General features: G+C 39.9%; 1 protein-coding gene across 1 annotated transcript; it reads left to right on the top strand.

Annotated features, from left to right (window-relative positions):
* The first annotated feature begins 10,132 nt into the window (after positions 1–10,132).
* LOC122304716 (uncharacterized protein K02A2.6-like) lies at positions 10,133–12,830 on the top strand. The gene is made up of 5 exons (XM_043116986.1): positions 10,133–10,182; positions 10,244–10,388; positions 10,599–11,030; positions 11,128–11,597; positions 11,888–12,830. The coding sequence occupies exons 1-5, from the start codon at positions 10,133–10,135 to the stop codon at positions 12,828–12,830; spliced, it is 2,040 nt and encodes a 679-aa protein (XP_042972920.1).
* Positions 12,831–18,936: the final 6,106 nt, after the last annotated feature.

Here is an 18,936-nt window from a genome sequence, read left to right as displayed (position 1 = left end):
AAACATCGAAATATTAAAATTTTCTCCAAACAAAACTATTTTTCCACTTCCAATTTTCAAGTTTCTAGATCTAAGAAAATCTATCATAAAAAATTTTATTCATACAACAAAACCTCAATGTAAACTCATAAAAATATTCTAACAACATTTCATAAAATTTTCGGACCAAGATATGTCCATTAGCTTGGTTAAAAACTCCAAAACATAACATACTCTCTAGTTTTACGTCCAGAATGACCTTTCCATGGTTAAAAATACTTTTGACCAAACAAATGACCATGGAATGAGACAAATAATATATCTACGGAAGCTACACTCAAGGAGAAAAAACTTTTATGAAAGAGTCATTATGTGAAAATACTTACAAACGGTGGAAAAGCTTCACGTAAAAAGATCCAGAAATCTACCTTAGAGAGCTCTTTTGAGTTTCTTTCTAAGAACGGGGTGAAGAAGTGATGAAAGAGAAGGAATTGTATCTTACATGACTCAAAAATTCTGGAGGGGGAAGATGGACTTGAATGACCCTTGATTGGAGGTGGCTATGTGACATAAAGGGGAGAATAGTGAGGGGAAATGACTGCCTGTAGAAGCTGTGAGGTATGGAGGTTGATGAGGTGTGTTTCTCCATCTCATCAAGGTACTATTGGGTGCAGACAAGGGTAGTGAATGGTCTGCTATGTGGGAAATAAAACTTCTTCAAGAAGTTTTACCAAGGTGGCCAAATGCTTGAGCCTTGGTGGGCCTCAACCAAGTGGGCTTTAATTTGGGGTTTAAAGGGGGTTTGGTTAGGGTTTGAGATGCTATCAACCCCAAATTCAATTTTTCTTGATCCAATCAAATTTTCAAGATTTAAAAGGTTGGATAATGATGTCATAACAAGAATTTGTGAAATTAATAGTATGTGGAAGTGATTTAATCAAGTGATTAAACACAATGTTTGAAATTAGATCGAAAAGGGTTTGAATGCCAACTTCAGGGTTTGGGGAAACCATTGAGAGTTTTGGTTTCAACCAAGCTTTTGGGGTTTCAATTGGATTCCAACCATTTAAGGTTTCACTAGGGTTGAAAATCTCTTTGATCTGGCTCAATTTGGTTCATCAGATGAAAAAAAGTCTTACTTAGGTGGCATGATCTCACACTTTGATTGCCTTCACAAATCCACCTAATGGTTCCTCTTTGTTCCAAATGTCTAATACTATTCACTATGTGTGGCTAAGATCTTGTTAAGTATCCAAATAAAATTTCTCTAACCTAATTTGGACATTCCATACCGTGATTTTGAAAACACTGCACTTAGTACGCTTATCGAGGTTACTATTCACTCCAAAAAATTCATAATAAACTTAGTACTGAAAAATCCTAAATATTCATATTAACTTACAGTGAAAATCGTTTACCAAAACTCAACCCTAAAGTGCCCCTAAAAATAATTTCACAGTTTTGAACAAGCATTTCGTCTGAAGTTATGAAAATGAGTTATTGCACCATAAAATCCTACTAATCAACTGAGTCTAGTGGCCCAAACCATAACGTATTCTGATACTTCTAACTACTTTAAACAATTAAAATTACAATTTTATCACTATAGTGCGTGATAACACTGACTCTGTTGACAGATTAAAATCTATGCGATTGGTTGATTCGTAAAACCTTATGGGGTTTTCATGAGATTTCTAAAGTCTATAGAAATTCTACCATTGAATTTCTAGCGGGCTGTTATAGTATTGCTGGATGAGGCCCAATACGTAATGGTAGAAATCCATGAAGGAGTGTGTGGAAACCACTTGGGTTGGAGAGCCCCAGCAAGAAAGGTTTTGAGATGGACCACTGCCAGCCCCATGCCTTTAGGGTGTGGGACAATTCATCAAGAAATGAGTGAAGTGTCAAAGTATGCGCTAGTTCTTCATAACCCACTAGATAAACTGATGTCTATCACATCCCCATGACCCTTTTCACAATGGGAGGTAGACATAGTGGGTCCCATGCCCTCAGACAAGGGATGAAATTCATTATGGTAACCATAAACTACTTTACAAAATGGGCAGAGGCAGAGCCCTTGGTAGCAATAACGACCACTAACATCACCATGTTACTATGGAAGATTGTTGTGTGTAAGGTCGATGCGATGCCCCATATTTCTACTTGGGATTGGACAAATTTTGGGAATATGGACATGCAATACGATGTTACCTATCTCTATTCATGACAATTATAGATGCAATGCACCTAACATGCATATAGTAATATATAATATTCACAGCGGATAATGTTTTTCTTGAGCAATACTATGCAACAAATGAGATCTATCCCAATAACATTGAAACATAATGCTTAAACATGAAAGTGATAGACGTTCAAGATTATATAGCATTAGTCCAACAGGTCTGTAATCACAAAAATAATGGAGATAGAGCTCCTTAAGTACAAGCATAACTAAAACATCTATTTGGCTAATTCATTGAGTAGCTTGCGCCACTCAGTCAGGAATGTCATAGTACTATTTATGAATCAGAGCATGGAGGCTATGAGCTTCGCGTCTTGCCTTCGCTGCTTAATCAATAGTCTCCAATCGGCCAACGCCCATAGTATCTCCTCGTTTTGACACATCGTCTACCATTCTGAGATGAATGCTAGTTGGGACTTACATGGTGAGATTTGATTAAAAATCTCACCAAGTTGACAAAAAACTTAATTGACAGTTTAGAGATGCATGCATGACAGTAAAAGCATATAATATGAGCATAAGTAAGCTTGACGTGACTTGACAAATAACATGACTTGTGCTGACATGAATTGAAGTTGAAACTGAACTTGACATGACATGAACTTAAACATGAACTAAACATAACTTGAGTATGAAACTGAAAGTGGAATAACACAATCATGAACATGAAATAAATGAACTTGGAATCATGCTCAATAATTAAACATAATTAATAAAAGTGATTGTATGGATGTTACACGATTCCCCTTGAGCCGTGTGTACCTACTAATAATGCATCACAACACAAGTATCTGCACTAGTTGTGAGTGCGTTAACATATGTACCAGTTCACAAGTATCTGTACTTGCTATGGAAAACGTAATGTAAGTATCTTGTGACAGATATCTACACTAGCATGAGTACGGATAAAATGAAATTAAACATGTGGGGAGCCACCATCGACATTAGTGGCTAACTTTGCTCCAATGATTAGTGAATTAGGCTCCATTTGAAACTTGTTGATCTTTAACCCTTAGGGGATTTCATTCTTGTTTAGACACTCTAGTTTGAACAAAGGAGTTCCACTAGGATAATACCTTATCCTAGCATGTAGGGTTATGATAAATATAAACAAACTTGACTTGACGTGGGAAAACTATTTTCGAGACATACTATGTACTTGAGACATGATGTGATGTGAAATGGAATAACAAATAACTTGACGTAACGTAACTTGACATGTACGTGAAATGAATGACATGACATAATCATGAAACAAACAAACGCTCCATAACATGGCATAATGTATAACAGATAAATATTTCATGATATAATAAATTATGTGACAGGTAGACATTTCGTGATAGAACATAATGGGTGATAGATAAACATTTCATGACAAAACATAATATATAATAGATAAACATTTTATGACAACATAAAATATAACAGATAAACATTTCATAACAAAACATAATATGTAATAGATAAACATTTCGTAACATGAGAAAATTTATAGTAGACATACATGAAGTGATATGGCACAGCATGGAGTATGTAATAGCATAAGAATATAGACAATTGTTCTCTTACCAACACACATACACAGCAGTCTGACAGTAAGTTAGAAACTAACTTACAGTTATCTTTGCATGACGAATTACAAGAATGAAATATGGGAAACTGTAAGGAGAGATTTCTAATTGTCAAAAACTCCTCATTAACAATTTAGAAACATAAAACTGCTGACTTAGAGTAAACTGACCATTTTATCCCTCTACATGTGAAAAGTTGACTATTTTACCCATAATTTAAAGATTTCACATCCTAACTCTAACACTCACCAAAACTTACATTCCGCATGTAAATTTTATCCTAAATTCAAATATCTAATTAGATAAATTTGAGACACATCACAACTATGTCAAACATGCCTAGGCCGAAACATGCATAGGCCAAATCTCTTGATTTTTGTTGCAATTCTATCAAGTCTCATTTCTCATGCTTAAACTGAAATATTGCAACATACAAAATCATATCCTATGTTCAAATAACATACTAAAACAACCAACAAAACTAACATCACAAAACTCATAAATATCTTCAATGCAAAACTTTATGTTTTTAACCTTAAGCACAAGCCTTGGTTTCCAAGGTTTTAACTCTTTTCAAATAATTCCAGGAACTCAAAAAGTTTAATAACATACTTCCAATACATTCATAACACACTCTTAAGAACTATCATGCTTTAAATCATCAAGCCAAAACTAAAAAATCACAAAATCTAACTTAAAACATTCAGCCTTTACACTTTCACCAAAACCTAATCTATGTGTTTTTATTTTTTTTATTTTTTTATCAAACCGTTTGATATGGAATCTTTCATGAAATAAATTACAAATCAACAACATCATAGGGTTAAAAATCAAGTCCTAGAATAGATCTAAGCATCAAACTTAAGATCACATATCCAAAATTGAATTAAAACCTTTATCTACCCAAAAACCTCAAATATGTGACCTATCCAAACTCCTTCATGCATAAAAATTCATATATATTTAACATTAACACCAGAAATACTCAAACTAATATCTTAACATGTAAATTCAAGCCCTAGGAGCATTACATGTGAATATTAAAGCCATTGGAGTATGCTTTAAGAACAAAAGAGTCAAGCTTAGTCAAAACAAATCTGTTTTCAACCTTCTAGTTTTCAACTTTTTAGATTTGAGTAAAACTCTCATAAGAAAATTGTAACATGCAATGAATCTTAATCAAAATTATATATTAGTATGTTAAATATACTTCATAAAACAATCATACCAAGAACTTGCCAATAATGTGGTCAAAATATCACACATTGCCAAAACTATCGCCTAGAATGACCTCTTCATGCTTAAACATCTATTCACCCATCCATGACAATGAAAATCAACATAAAATATACCAACAGAAACTATACTCCAAGGGAACAACGTTGGTGAAGGGTACTTTGTGAGAAAATACTTGCAACAACTTCAAAAAAGTCTAGCAAAGTAAGTTAGAAAATTTGTCAGAGAGCTTCTTTGGTTTTCTCTCCAAGAAAAGGGATAAAATGTGACCAAATGCAAAGGGAATGAATATGGACGCCTCTTAAACATCTAGAAAGGTGATAGGAGGGGTGTGAATGACACCTTTAGGGATGAGGTGTTAGCCAAAACTAGCCCATGGTTTTCTACCAGTAGCTGTCATGTGAGAGGGAGGGATGAGGTGGCTCTTGGCCTTCCCATCAAGCACTATTTGGGGCTAATTTGGGTAGTGATGGACTACCATGGCAGAGGGGAAACTTCTTTTACAAGCCTTATCTTGGTGGCTCAATTTTGTAGGCCTTAACCGAATTGGCTTCCATTTAGGGTTTCAAGTGATTTGCCTTGGTTGTTAATAACATGTGAAAGTGATTTAATCAAGTGATTAAACACTAAGCTAAAATCAGGTTCAATTAGGGTTTGGGGAAACCATTTGGGGTTTCCATTTTCCCCAAGTTTTTGGGATTTCAATTGGATTCCAAGTATTTAGAATTTCTCTAGGATTGAAACCCTTTTTGGTTAGAGTAAAATGGATGGTTGGATGGGATATAGTTTTTCTTAGGTGGCTTGATTATAAAGCTTGATTTCCTTCACATTTTCATTTCATGGTTCCTCTTAGTGCCAAATGTCTAATACTATTCATCAAGTGTAACTAAATGTCTAAATAAAAGAAACTTCTATAACCTAATTTGGACATTCCACACATTGATATTTTGGAAACACTAGTCTAGGTGCTAATATCGAGGCTACTATTCCCTTTGAAAAATGTGAAAATAACTTTATACTATAAAATCTTAAATTATAATGCTAACTTCAAAGTGAAAATTGTTTATCCAAATTTGACTCCGAGGTCCATCGAAAAACTCAAAATGCATTTTTTAACCAGTGTTATTTCGAAAATCGAAAATCGTTTCTCATTCTCACACCATATAAAAAATCATAAATATTCATATAAGGCTAATGACACATATCATTTCTCATTCTTCACCCATAAGAGCATCCTCAATGGATTAGCAAAAGGCTAAATCCATCACATATTTAGCTATTAGACCCTAAAATATCATCACAATGGATTAGCTAAAATCCAAATATTTGGACTTTAGCTACAGTTAACACCAAAATCATTTTTAAATTTACTAGTTACTGTAGATACACAAAATGTATATTTTATCATTTATTTCTCCCTCTACTTTCATGTCTACTTTTAAGGTGAATGAAAGTAATATTTACCCGCTGATATTTGGAGGGTATGGCTTCAAGTAAATTAACTACTTTAAAGTAAATGTCTATATTTTCTAAGTAACTATTAATGCACAGTACCATACCTTCTCTTTTTTGTTTAGAATATAATTACTAATTAACATATAATAGGTAGAATAGTAAAACATAATAAAATAAAATAAATTAATAATTAAAAAAATTAAATATCTTTTAATTATTAAATACTCATTACTATATTATGAATAAATGGATATTTTAATGTGGGAATTTGATATGAATAGTCAAAACCAAATTCATCTCACATTCATCTGAAATGTCATTTAATTTTGGCTAATCCATTGAGGATGCTCTAAGTACCTAAAATAAATAAAATCGTATTTCTAGCATCATAGTTAGTAACCCTAACCATGCTAACAGACTAAAACCTTCGCGATTGATCAATTCTTGAAAACTTTTTTGAGTTTTCACAAGGTTTCTAAAGTCTAAAAAAATTCCTTAGTTGAATTTCTGGTGGACTGTTACATTCAACATCCCACACACCATCATCATAGACAATGGGCAGCAATTCGACTTCGATCACTTTCTCGAATGGTGCATTGAGCTAGGGATTAAGATCAAATTACTCCTCTCCAGGACACCCCCAAACGAATAGACATGTCAAGGCGACTAACAAAACCTTTGTGGGAATATTGAAGAAGAAACTTGCAAGTAAGAAATAAGCCTAGGTAGAAGAGTTGCCAGAAGTTCTATTGGCCTACCAAACCACCATGAAAACCACAACTAAGAAAACCCCTTTTGTGCTGACATATAGAAGCGAGGCCATAATCCTGATAGAAATAGGGGTACCGAATTATAGGGTCCAGCATTTTAATGAAAAAACAAATGAAGAAGCCATGTACATGAATCTGGACATGGTGGAGGAGCTGAGAGACATGGTGGTGATGAGGGCGGTGATTGCCAAGTGGAAGATGGAGCAGTATTGCAACAAAAGAGTAAAGCACAGGGTGTTTAAGCTAGAAGACCTAGTTCGGAAAGAAACTGGGGTAAACTCTCAAGAATAAGGGAAGCTCAGACATAGGTGGGAAGGACCTAGTTATAGCTTGCCATAGACCTGGAGCTTACTGGCTGAAAGACACCAAAGGAAAGGAATTACAATGGCAATGGAACACAATGCACCTTAAGAAATATTTTGCTTAGAAGGCTCTTGGGTAAGAACATCCTACGAAATCAATGAAATTGCTTTACATACCATGACTCCACTTTGTGTTTTATTTCTTATTGGCAAAGTCCTCGCACTCGATGAACAAAGGAGGGAACATCTCTCCAAGGTGTCCCATCTTTCCTCACCCCCCAGTGCGGTCGAGCACATTTCCTACTTGATTTCCTTAAGCCAATGCTCCACACTTGCACCCGGTGAACAAAGGTGGTAACACGTCTCCCCCATCTCTCATTGCCACCCAGAGCAGTCTAACACATCTCGTGCTTGGTTTCATTCAGTTGATGCTTTGCACTTAAACCTGGCAAATAAAAGAGGCAACACCTCTCCTAAGTGTTACATCTCTCATTGTCAACCAGCACAGACAAGCGTATCTTCTGCTTGGTTTTCTTCAACTGATGCTCCATGCTCGTACCCGTCAAACAAAGCAGGGAACACCTCTCTTAAGTGTTCCATCTCTCATCGCCACCCAGTGTGGTTAAGCACATCTCCTGTCTAATTTCCTTAAGCCGATGCTCTATGCTCACACCAGCGAACAAAGAAGGGAACATCTCTCCTAAGTGTCCCATCTATCCATGCCACCTGACGTGGTTGAGCACATCTCCCACCTAGTTTCTTTAAGCCGATGCTCCACGCTCGCACCTAACAAATAAAGGAGGGAACACATCTCCTAAGTGCCCCCATGTGATACGGCAGCTTGGAGTGGAACCCTTGAGAAACTGAACTGGTTCCTGTCGGGTAGAGAAGTCAAGGTTAACATGTTGTCGTGGGCTGAAGAAACATGGGCCTTGTAGTGGACTACTGAAGAATGCTAAACAATGAAGATTACGGGCCTTGTGATAAGCTGATTGGGCCCAACTATATTAATTATCTGTTTTGTTATTCTTGCTATTGTAAGGGCCTTAAGCCCATTCTAGAGTAAGGACTTATTAGTAATTCAGTATTTTCTAGTATATTAACAGACATGTGAGTCACGCCTGAGATATCTAGAGAATTATTGTACTGTTACTTTGTGGAGGTGCTTTCGCTCGAAGAAAGCGTGACACTCTGTTATTGAAAGGAATTCAGTTATTTCCTTCATCACTCATTTACATCTTAATTTCTAGAACATTCTATTACAAATGGTATCAGAGCCAGGTTGGTGATTGGCTGTAGTTTCGATGAATTGCAAAAGGATGCCCTTGCTCCCTAATCGGCTACCTTTGTGAATGGGACCCTCTTCAATCCACGTATTGCCAGTGAGCCCTTTTAACTGAACAACAGTTTGTTGAGCTGTAAATTGCATGGTTAATTCTTTGAAATTCCATAAGATCAGGCCTAAACCTTGCAACCACTACACTCCCAAGACCATATCACATCCAGCCAACACAAGAACATATAGATCAACCAAAAAACAGGACCCTTGAATAGAAACATTCACACCCGTGACCTTACCTTCACTAGTCACCATCTCACCATTTGCTACCTTAACCTTGATTTTATCCTCCTCTACTAGGGCAATGTGAACTCTTGATAGAACGGCTGGATCCAGGAAGTTATGTGTACTTCCTGAATCAATAAGAATTACCACCCATTGACTCCCAATCTTGCCTTTTACCCTCATAGTCTTAGGGTTCCTAGAACCAATGATGGCATGCAATGAAATTTCAGGAACTTTTTGTGGAACCTTTTCCTCATTACACGGCCCTTTTTCAGTGGACTGGTAAGAGGGCTGGCCAATAGCCTCAAAAGACTCATCACAATCTTCTTTTACATCTTCAATCAAATACAACTTAGGACTGTTACAATGATGACCTGGGTGCCATTTAGAATCACAGTGATAACACAAGCCTTTTTCTCTTCTTAACTTCATTTGGGTTGGATTGATTTTATGGATAGGCACGACAGCTTTGTTGAAGGAGGGGCTCGATTTTGTGATAGGCTGGCTTTGTGGAGGTTTATATTTAGTGTTTACTGGTTCAGTATAGGAGATTGAGGGAGACTGGGTGGAAGGCTTTTGCTGGAGGAGTACTTTTTCCTCTTGGATACGAGCAAGACGATAAGCTGTGATTAAATTTGTAGGATTAAACATTTTCACCGTTAGACGAATATCATCACTGAGTCCACTAATAAAACAACTAAGTTTATCTATTTCAGACAACTGCCTAAGGCGATTAGCAAGCAGTTCAAAGTCAGACTTATATTCATGGATAGTTCCCACCTACCTTAATCTAGTGAGTTGTTCCATAGGGTCATCCAAACTATAAGGGCCAAACCGTATAAGGAGAGCATTGACAAACTCCTCCCACTCACCCAATAACCCAGATTCATCAAGGCCTTGAAACCAGATTAAGGCCTTACCAGCCATATGAAGGGACACTAATCTCAAACGGTGCTCAGGCAATGTATTATGAACTTAAAAAATTGTTTTACCTTGTACAGCCAGGCATGGGGGTCAGTACCATCAAACATGGGAAATTCCAGCCGGATGGAACGTGGTAAAATATCACCTGCATGAGGTAACATTTGTTGTTCACTTTTGTCCCCATTGTTATGCAGGTTTTGTGACTTGTGTACATTGGCATTTTTCAGATCTGAGGCCAATGAGGTGAACTGGTGCATCATTTCTTCCATTTGTCTACGCACTGCCATTAGCTCCACACCAAACGTGCTCATCTGTGACTCAGTAGACTTCTTGAAGGAGGTGAAGCCTTCCTGTAGGTCTTTCAGATGTGTTCCTTCACGCGTTCCTTCCGCCATTGATAGGATGAAAAGTAGGACCTGGGCTCTGGGATACCAACCCAACTAGCCCCCAGAAAGTATACAGAACCTCCTCAACCACTATTTCAACATTTTTGCCACCCCAAAAGGTTTACCCCCCCATTGTTCCCATGACCATGCCATAAATTTGCAGCCTGGAACCAGCCCCATTTCTGTCCGTCTCTACAGATATCCTTATTTTCAGAAGGATGAGATCGAAAAGATTGTGCTGGAGTTGCTAGACTCCGAGGTTATTAGGCCCAGCCAAAGCCCTTATTTCTCACATGTTTTATTGGTGAGGAAAGCTGATGGAACGTGGCGCTTATGTGTTGATTATCGGGCACTAAACAGTGCCACTATTAAGGATAAATATCCTATTCCAGTGGTGGAAGAGTTGCTGGATGAACTACAAGGTGCTAAGGTGTTTTCCAAGCTTGACTTACGGTCGGGCTACCATCAAATATGGGTGAAGCCTGAGGACATACCAAAAACTGCTTTCCGGACACACGAAGGGCACTATGAGTTTCTAGTGATGCCATTTGGCTTAACTAATGCTCCCTCCACCTTCCAGAGCTTAATGAACCAGGTTTTTAAACCATATCTCAGAAAATTCATTTTAGTTTTTTTTTTATGATATCTTAGTTTACAATTCAGATGCAGTAACTCATGTGAACCATTTAAAGATTACTTTTGATATTTTGAGGCAACACCAGTTGTTTGCTAAAATGAGCAAATGCACCTTTGGCTCAAATGAAGTGTCATACTTGGGCCATCTCATTTCTAGCCAAGATGTCAGGGCTGACCCGGAGAAGCTGAAAGCAATGTTAGATAGGCCTATTCCACGAACAGTAAAAGATTTAAGAGGCTTTATGGGCCTCACTGGGTATTACCGAAAGTTTATAAAGGGGTACGGGGCTATTACTGCTCGTTTAACAGACTTGTTGAAGAAAGAAAATTTTAAATGGAATAGTGAAGCACAAGCTGCCTTTGACAGCCTGAAAATTGCGGTGACCCAGCCCCCTGTCCTGGCATTACCAGATTTTCAGTCGTCTTTTGTAATCGAGTGCGATGCCTCAGGGGAGGCCATTGGTGCAGTTTTAATGCAAGCAGGGAAATCAATAGCCTTTTTCAACAAGGCTTTGAAAGGACGGCTGTGAGTTTGTCAACTTATGAGAAGGAACTTTTTGCACTAGTTTCAGCAGTGCAAAAGTGGCGCCCTTATCTATTGGGCTAGGCTTTTGTGGTCAAAACTGACCATCAAAGCCTCAAATTTTTGTTGGAACAAAGAATAGGAACCACTATGCAACAAAAGTGGATTTCTAAGTTGCTGGGGTACGATTTTGTGGTGGAATTTAAGAGAGGAAGGGAGAATGTTGTAGTCGATGCTTTATCTAGATAGAGGGAGAATATCACAGCAACACTATCTGTGATATCCTTACCTAGTTGGGACTGGGTTGATGAGATTAAGAATTTGTATGCAGGAGACCCTGTTGTACAGGAATTATGGAAAAAGAATCGAGATGGTGACTTAAACAACCCTTATACAGTGAAGAATGGACTGCTTTTATACAAGAACAGAATGTACATTCCAGCTAATCAAAGCCTAATTCAAAAGATACTTGAGCTAATTCATAGCAATCCTATGGGAGGTCATATGGGGTTTGAGAAGACCCTACATCGATTAAAAAGAGATTTCTATTGGCCTGGCGAGAAAGCTGATGTGAAGGCCTTTCTAAGAGAGCGTGACATTTGTCAAGTGGTGAAGGTGGATAACTCTCTCCCTAGTGGGCTTCTACAGCCCTTGCCCATCCCCTCTAAGCCATGGGCAGACATAACTATGGATTTTGTTGAGGGATTGCCCAGTTCTGGAAAATTTAATGCCCTATGGGTGGTGGTGGATAGATTTACAAAGTATGGCCATTTTGTTCCCATTTGTCATCCCTACACTGCTAAGATAGTGGCCCAACTCTTTCTGAAACATGTGTTTAAATTACATGGAGTGCCACAGTCCATCATTTTTGACAGAGACCCTACTTTTACCAGCAAGTTTTGGAAGGAATTATTTTCCTTACAAGGGGTTCAACTAGCCTTTAGTACTGCTTACCATCCTCAGACAGATGGCCAAACAGAAGCAGTCAATAAATGGGTAGAAAATTATCTAAGGAGTTATGTAAGGGACAGGCCAAAGGATTGGGCTCAGTGGATCGAGTTGGCAGAATGGTGTTATAATTCTAGCATGCATGCATCTATAAAGATAACCCCATTTGAAGCATTATATGGGTACAGCCCTCCTAAACTAAGCAACTACATCTCGGGTACAGCTAGACTTAAGGAAGTAGAAATTACCTTGAGAACCCGTGAGCAACTATGGCACCTGCTAAAATAGAACATTGTCAAGGCCCAAGAACGGATGCAAAAATATGCCAACAGTAAAAGGAAAGAAAGAAATTACCAAATTGGAGATTGGGTTTTCCTCAAACTACAGCCTTACCGACAGTCTACAATAAGCCGGCGCCAACACCTCAAGCTTGCACCTAGGTACTACGGGCCGTATCAAGTGGGACAAAAGATTGGGGAGGTAGCCTATCGCCTAAAACTTCCTACTACAACACAGATTCACAATGTATTTCATGTGTCCCAACTCAAGCCTAAGCTTAGCTAGGGAGTGTTACCGCTAACTACACTACCTCCTATAGACGGTAAGGGGATCATCAAGGCAGAACCTGAAGAAGTGCTACAAAGGAGATTAAAGAAGGTGAAAAACAGACCTGCTGTGGAGTTATTAATTCGGTAGCAAGGGCAGACTGTAGAAGAAGCTTCGTGGGAGCTGCGCCACCGTTTGTGTGAAGACTTTCCCCACCTTGTAGGCAAGGTTTTCTGAAGTGGGGGAGAGTTGTGATAAGGCGGCTTGGAGTGGAACCCCTGAGGAACTGAACTGGTTCCTGTCGGGTAGAGAAGTCTAGGTTAACATGTTGTCGTGGGCTAAAGAAACATGGGCCTTGTAGTGGACTACTGAAGAATGAAGATTACGGGCCTTGTGATAAGCTGATTGGGCCCAACTATATTAGCTATCTGTTTTGTTATTCTTGCTATTGTAAGGGCTTTAAGCCCATTCTAGAGTAAGGACTTATTAGTAATTTAGTATTTTCTAGTATATTAACAGACATATGAGTCACGCCTGAGATATCTGGAGAATTATTGTACTGTTACTTTGTGGAGGTGCTTTCCCTAGAAGAAAGCGTGGCACTCTATTACGGAAAGGAATTCAGTTATTTCCTTCATCACTCATTTACAGCTTAATTTCTAGAACATTCTACTACACCCCATCTCTCCTTACCACCCAGCGCAGTTGAACAAATCTCCTGCCTGGTTTCCTTCAACCGATGCTTCTCGCTTATACTTGACAAACAAAGGAGGGAGCACCTTTTTTAAGTATCACATCTCTTCTCGTCACCTAGCATGGTTGAGTACATCTCCCGCCTGGTTTCCTTAAGCTAATGCTCTATGCTTGCACCTGGCAAACAAAGGGGGTAACACCTATCCTAAGTGTCTCATCTCTCCTCGCCACCCATACAACTTTTGCTTGATTTCTTTAAGCCAATGCTCCGTGCTTGCGCCTAGCAAACAAAAGAGAGACCACCTCTCCTAAGTGTCCCATATCTCATTGCCACCTAGTGCGGTCAAGCACATCTCGTGCTTGGTTTTCTTCAACCAATGCTTTACACTTGCACCCGGCAAAGAAAGATGGCAACAATGCTCCTAAGTGTCACATCTCTCCTTGTCAACCAGTGCGGTCAAGCACATCTTCTGTTTGGTTTCCTTCAATTGATGTTCCGCATTCGTAGCCAACAAATAAAGAAGGGAACACCTTTCTTAAGTGTCCCATCTCTTATAACCACTTAGTGCGATTGAGCACATCTCTTGCCTAGTTTCCTTAAGCTGATGCTTTGTGCTCACACCCAGCTAAAAAAGAAGGGAACATCTCTCCCAAGTGTCCCATCTCTCCACACCACCTAGCATGGTCGAACACATCTCTGGCCTAATTTCTTAGCTGATGCTCTATGCTCATACGTAGCAAATAAAGGAGGGACACCTCTCCTAAATGTCTCATCTCTCATTGCCACCTAGCTCGGTTGAGCACATCTTCCATCTGGTTTCCTTGAGCCGATGCTCAACACTAGCACCTAGTGAACAAAGGAGGGAACACCTCTCTTAACTGTCCCATCTTTTCTCGCTACCAAGTGTGGTCGATCACATCTCTTACTTGGTCTCTATAAGCCGATGCTCCGAGCTCACACTTGGCAAAAAAAGGGGGGAGCACCTCTCTTTGGTATTCCATTTCTCCTCACCACCCAACGCGGTTGAGCACATCGCTCACATGGTTTCTATAAGCCGATGCTCCGTGCTTGCACTCGGTGAAGAAATGAGGGAACACCTTTACTAAGTGTCTCATCTCTCCTTGCTACCTGGCGAAGAAACTAGCACATCTTCCGCTTGGTCTATTTACCCCAAAAATCTTACGCACCTAAGCGATGACTGATCACCTTTCCATCCAAAATAAAAGAAACAGTAGTGGGCAAGGCGAGTAGGCACCCACAAAAAGGAGAAGAAAGAGAAAGAGAAAGAGCAAGAATATGGATACCAACAAAAAGCACAAGTTTGAATAGATGAATATATCATTTACATAAGTAGAAGCACCAGTTCCTATTAATGTATACATGGATAATGAACTGATTATGTGAACCTCAAGTCACTCCCAGGGTTCTCCACCAAATGATCCTTTAACGTTTCCAAGCCCACCTTATACCCATAGCCCAAGGCTCTGATCCGGACCACCTTACCTGTCGACATCTAGGATAAAAGCCAGTCCCATTCTCATGGGAAGCAGTCAACTTAGACTCCAGGGGCCCTATCTGCTGGAAAAGTGAAAAGTTATGTCTTCCTTGGAAATAGCCAACTCAAACTCTCTAGCCATAATTTGTTGATCTTAGGATTTGATTTCATTTCGCTTACATGTCCAAGATTCACTAAGGTGTAGATACTTATTCTCCAAAAAGTTATATTGCCTCGTATTCGAGTCATGCTATTTGGCCAGCTTGTCCCTCTCGCCACTGAGATCCTGGTAGGACTTCTCGGCCTTCTCCAACACGGCAACCCTCTTCTCCAACTAGAACTCCTAACGAGCTAATTGGTCCAACCTAGTATCCCGCTCCTCCTCCTACAATCTGACTTTGATGTGGCAGTTGACTATCTCCTTTTTAGACCTCGCCCATGGCTCAATTCCCTAACAACACCAACAGTAAATAAGCAAAGGACCAATAAAAGGAAGAGAATAGAAGCAAGCAAAATAGAAAACCCATAGAGTTTAGGATCTCCTTTAATTTATTGGTTTCTTGACTCACAACCTCAACGCATGCTTTGCAAACATTCAGACCTATTCCTGAGTCACTGTAACCTCTCTCCCAAGGGGCCTTCCTCAAGCCCCCAAGTTGCAATAGTGAAACGAAAGAGGAGGAAGAAGAAGCCCATGGAGGGGGCCCACAGGCCTAGTAGGTATTGAAATAAGTTGAGTTTCCATGTCACCCACATCGGGCGATGGCACAACCAGGACCTTAATGTCACCCTAGTGGGAGCTAACATAACTGAGGTCTCCACATTGCCCCATCAGGTGATGCCACAACCGACACCTAAACGTCACAACCAACTGATGCATTGAGCAGTGACACAACCAAGACCTCCATGATGTCGCTATCAACAACTGATGTAATCGGGAGCACCGCATCTTTTGTGCCGAATGGCTGCACATCTAACATCTCTGCGTCCCCCAAGGATTGGTCCAAACGATATGCTATGAAAGGTGAGGAAGGAATGGAGACCCTCTCCTCGCTAAGGTCCATAGCCAGGGGGACATCTTATGACAAGCCCTTAGGACCCCTAAATGGGGTGGGCACCTCGCTACCCTCACCTAGAGGGACCCTCACTACCAGAGAAAAGACCACCCCAAATAGAGTGGCGCACCCCTCGACTTACTAATCGGGGAACCGAGCATCTCCAGGCACATCGGTTTCATGAGGACCTCTTAGACTAGGATCGAGGAAGGCTAAGAAAAAAGCCATCTCAAGCTCTTCCTGTTCTCGATTAAGGATCCTAGTCAAACCTTGGTCGCTTGGCAAGGTAGGGCCTAGGTGCGATGAGGTGGGATGTGTCTTGGGCAAAGGACGGATGAAGCCCCTTCCAGTAGAAAAATCAAGTTTTGTTTGCTTCAAGACACTGTCTATTCTACGCAAGGCAGAAGGTCCATGATGGGCCGATTCACCAGATCTTGATTGACTAGGGGCCTTCGAAAGAAAAGGGGACATCTTGCTTGAACGTAGTACTACTACTGCTCCCCGATGACTCACTAACTACGTTGCCCTCGGTACAAGCTTTCTTCCTTTCCCCCTCCATAAATGGACTAGGCGATCTCTTCCAACCCCTAGAGATTGATAGTGCCCTCGAAGCATGGCAACTACTGTGGCGCAACCGATTTGGCATCATTAAAAATTGCTCAATATTGAGCACAGTCAACAAGGCATCTATCCAAACCTCCTCCTGGTGGTTTGTAACCCATGAGTAAACCACCCTCAAATGAGCCCCTTCCAAACCAGTCAATTCCAAGGAAAGCTCCTTATCATCTGGAAAACCTTCCTACATAGCTTGAAAGGGAAATTCTTGGTGAGTGGCCTGGCCAGCCGCTGCCTGATACAAAGAAAGACCTTTTAAACCATTCCTTGATGCTGGAAAAGTGAGACTCCAGGTGGGCAACCTATACTTATTATGAGAGCAAAAGCTGCATAGGTTGCCCTCTTGACACTGCACCTTATGGGTAAAGAAAAACTTCCGAGCTGTTAGGTCAGGGTATTCTTCTCCCTCGACCCCCACAACTAGGCATTGGGATGAAGCTGCACTGGAGTCATGCGAGGAAGTCCAAAAATATGCCATGGCAAAAGGGAAGATGCATGCCATCCAAAAACATTAGGGGATACATCGCGAACTTCTCTACAAACCCCTTCGAATCAACAACACCATAGTGAGCCCTATGAGCCTCTAGGATAATATAGTTCGGTACCCACTAAGAATTCCTCATTGTGTCCAAATCCATTGCCAAAGTAAATATAGCCTAGTGGTACCCCTCAAAGTATTGGGGGTTGTCCTTGGTCCTAGAGAAATTGGAAGCCCTAGAGTTCATAGATGGCTCCTTTGAACGTAATGACCTAGAGCTCCAAAACAAAGAGTGAGAAGCATTCTTGGGAGCCACTTACATCAGAAAGGAAATAATGGTTGGGGTTTTGATAGGAAGATAAGAGCATGAAGAAGGAGAAGGCATAAATTTCCTGAAGAAACAACTAGGGTGAAGAGATTTGATGAAAGGAGAACATGAAGGTCAGGACTCGATTTGTTTACATAGAGGGTTGGATTTGATCAAACTACCCCTGGTAAGGGGTACATGCATCACAAAAGGAGAAACATTAGGAATGAATCCCTACGAAGATGGAAGGTCCTAGATGCTGAACAGTCGAGTCCCATCACAAGAAGTAGGAATGCATACGGCTAAAAAAGATGTTTTAAGAGAACAAGATGTGAAACCTTCATGAGTAATAAAATTCCCACCATGTGCGCATATTAAGAGTTTGTGGGGGTAACTAGAGAAACATATTCATCCTCTTTTTTATTGGGCCATGCATGTAGCTAGTAAGGCCCATGGCTAAACCCCGCGGGCCTGTTGACCACTAAGGGAGTAGGAGGAAAACATAACCAACAAGGGAGGGGACCACCTTTACACGAGCACACCTCTATGTGGGTGACCCACGAGAAACCTCACAGCATTAATTGCACCGACTAGGGATCTTGGCAGGAGATAGCTATAGGAGATCTTATCCTCGACAAAAGACATTACATTGAATGCAATGACTTGTCCCTCTTAAGAAAAAGCAAGATGCCCTATACATGAAGAGAGATATAAAAATATCACTATAGGTACGATTCAAGGATTGATTCCATTCATCTATCTAACTCCCTCACCCTTAAACACACAGTGACTTAGGTATTGGAAGTGCTTCTTGGCACTCGAGGCCCCTCTAACTTTCTTGCTCAGATGACCGATAGAGCAAGGTGGGTGTGAAACACGTTCTTAACAATGTTAACTAAAATGGAATGCCAAGTTCTTGCCATTTCAAAAGATGAAACAAATATTCTCTCTAAATGCATCAAGGCCTCACTTGAAAACTTTACATTTCTACAAAAATTCAACCATAGAAGGCATAGGGAGGTTCGGTTTTTAGATAGTTTCATGAATACTATAGGAGTGTTTGTGAATAGTTACAAAAGCTTTTGGGTAATTGCAAAACCATTATATGGGTTTTCAAGTTTTTACAATTTGAACTCTAAATTTTTAATCTTCACAAAATTGATTCAAGAAATTCAAGAATTTTCCAATTAAATACCACTGTCAA

The sequence above is a fragment of the Carya illinoinensis genome, chromosome 3 (genome assembly GCF_018687715.1).
Source record: "Carya illinoinensis cultivar Pawnee chromosome 3, C.illinoinensisPawnee_v1, whole genome shotgun sequence".
NCBI lineage: Eukaryota > Viridiplantae > Streptophyta > Magnoliopsida > Fagales > Juglandaceae > Carya > Carya illinoinensis.
Note: the sequence above shows the minus strand (reverse complement) of the source record. Positions and strands in the feature narration are given on the sequence as shown.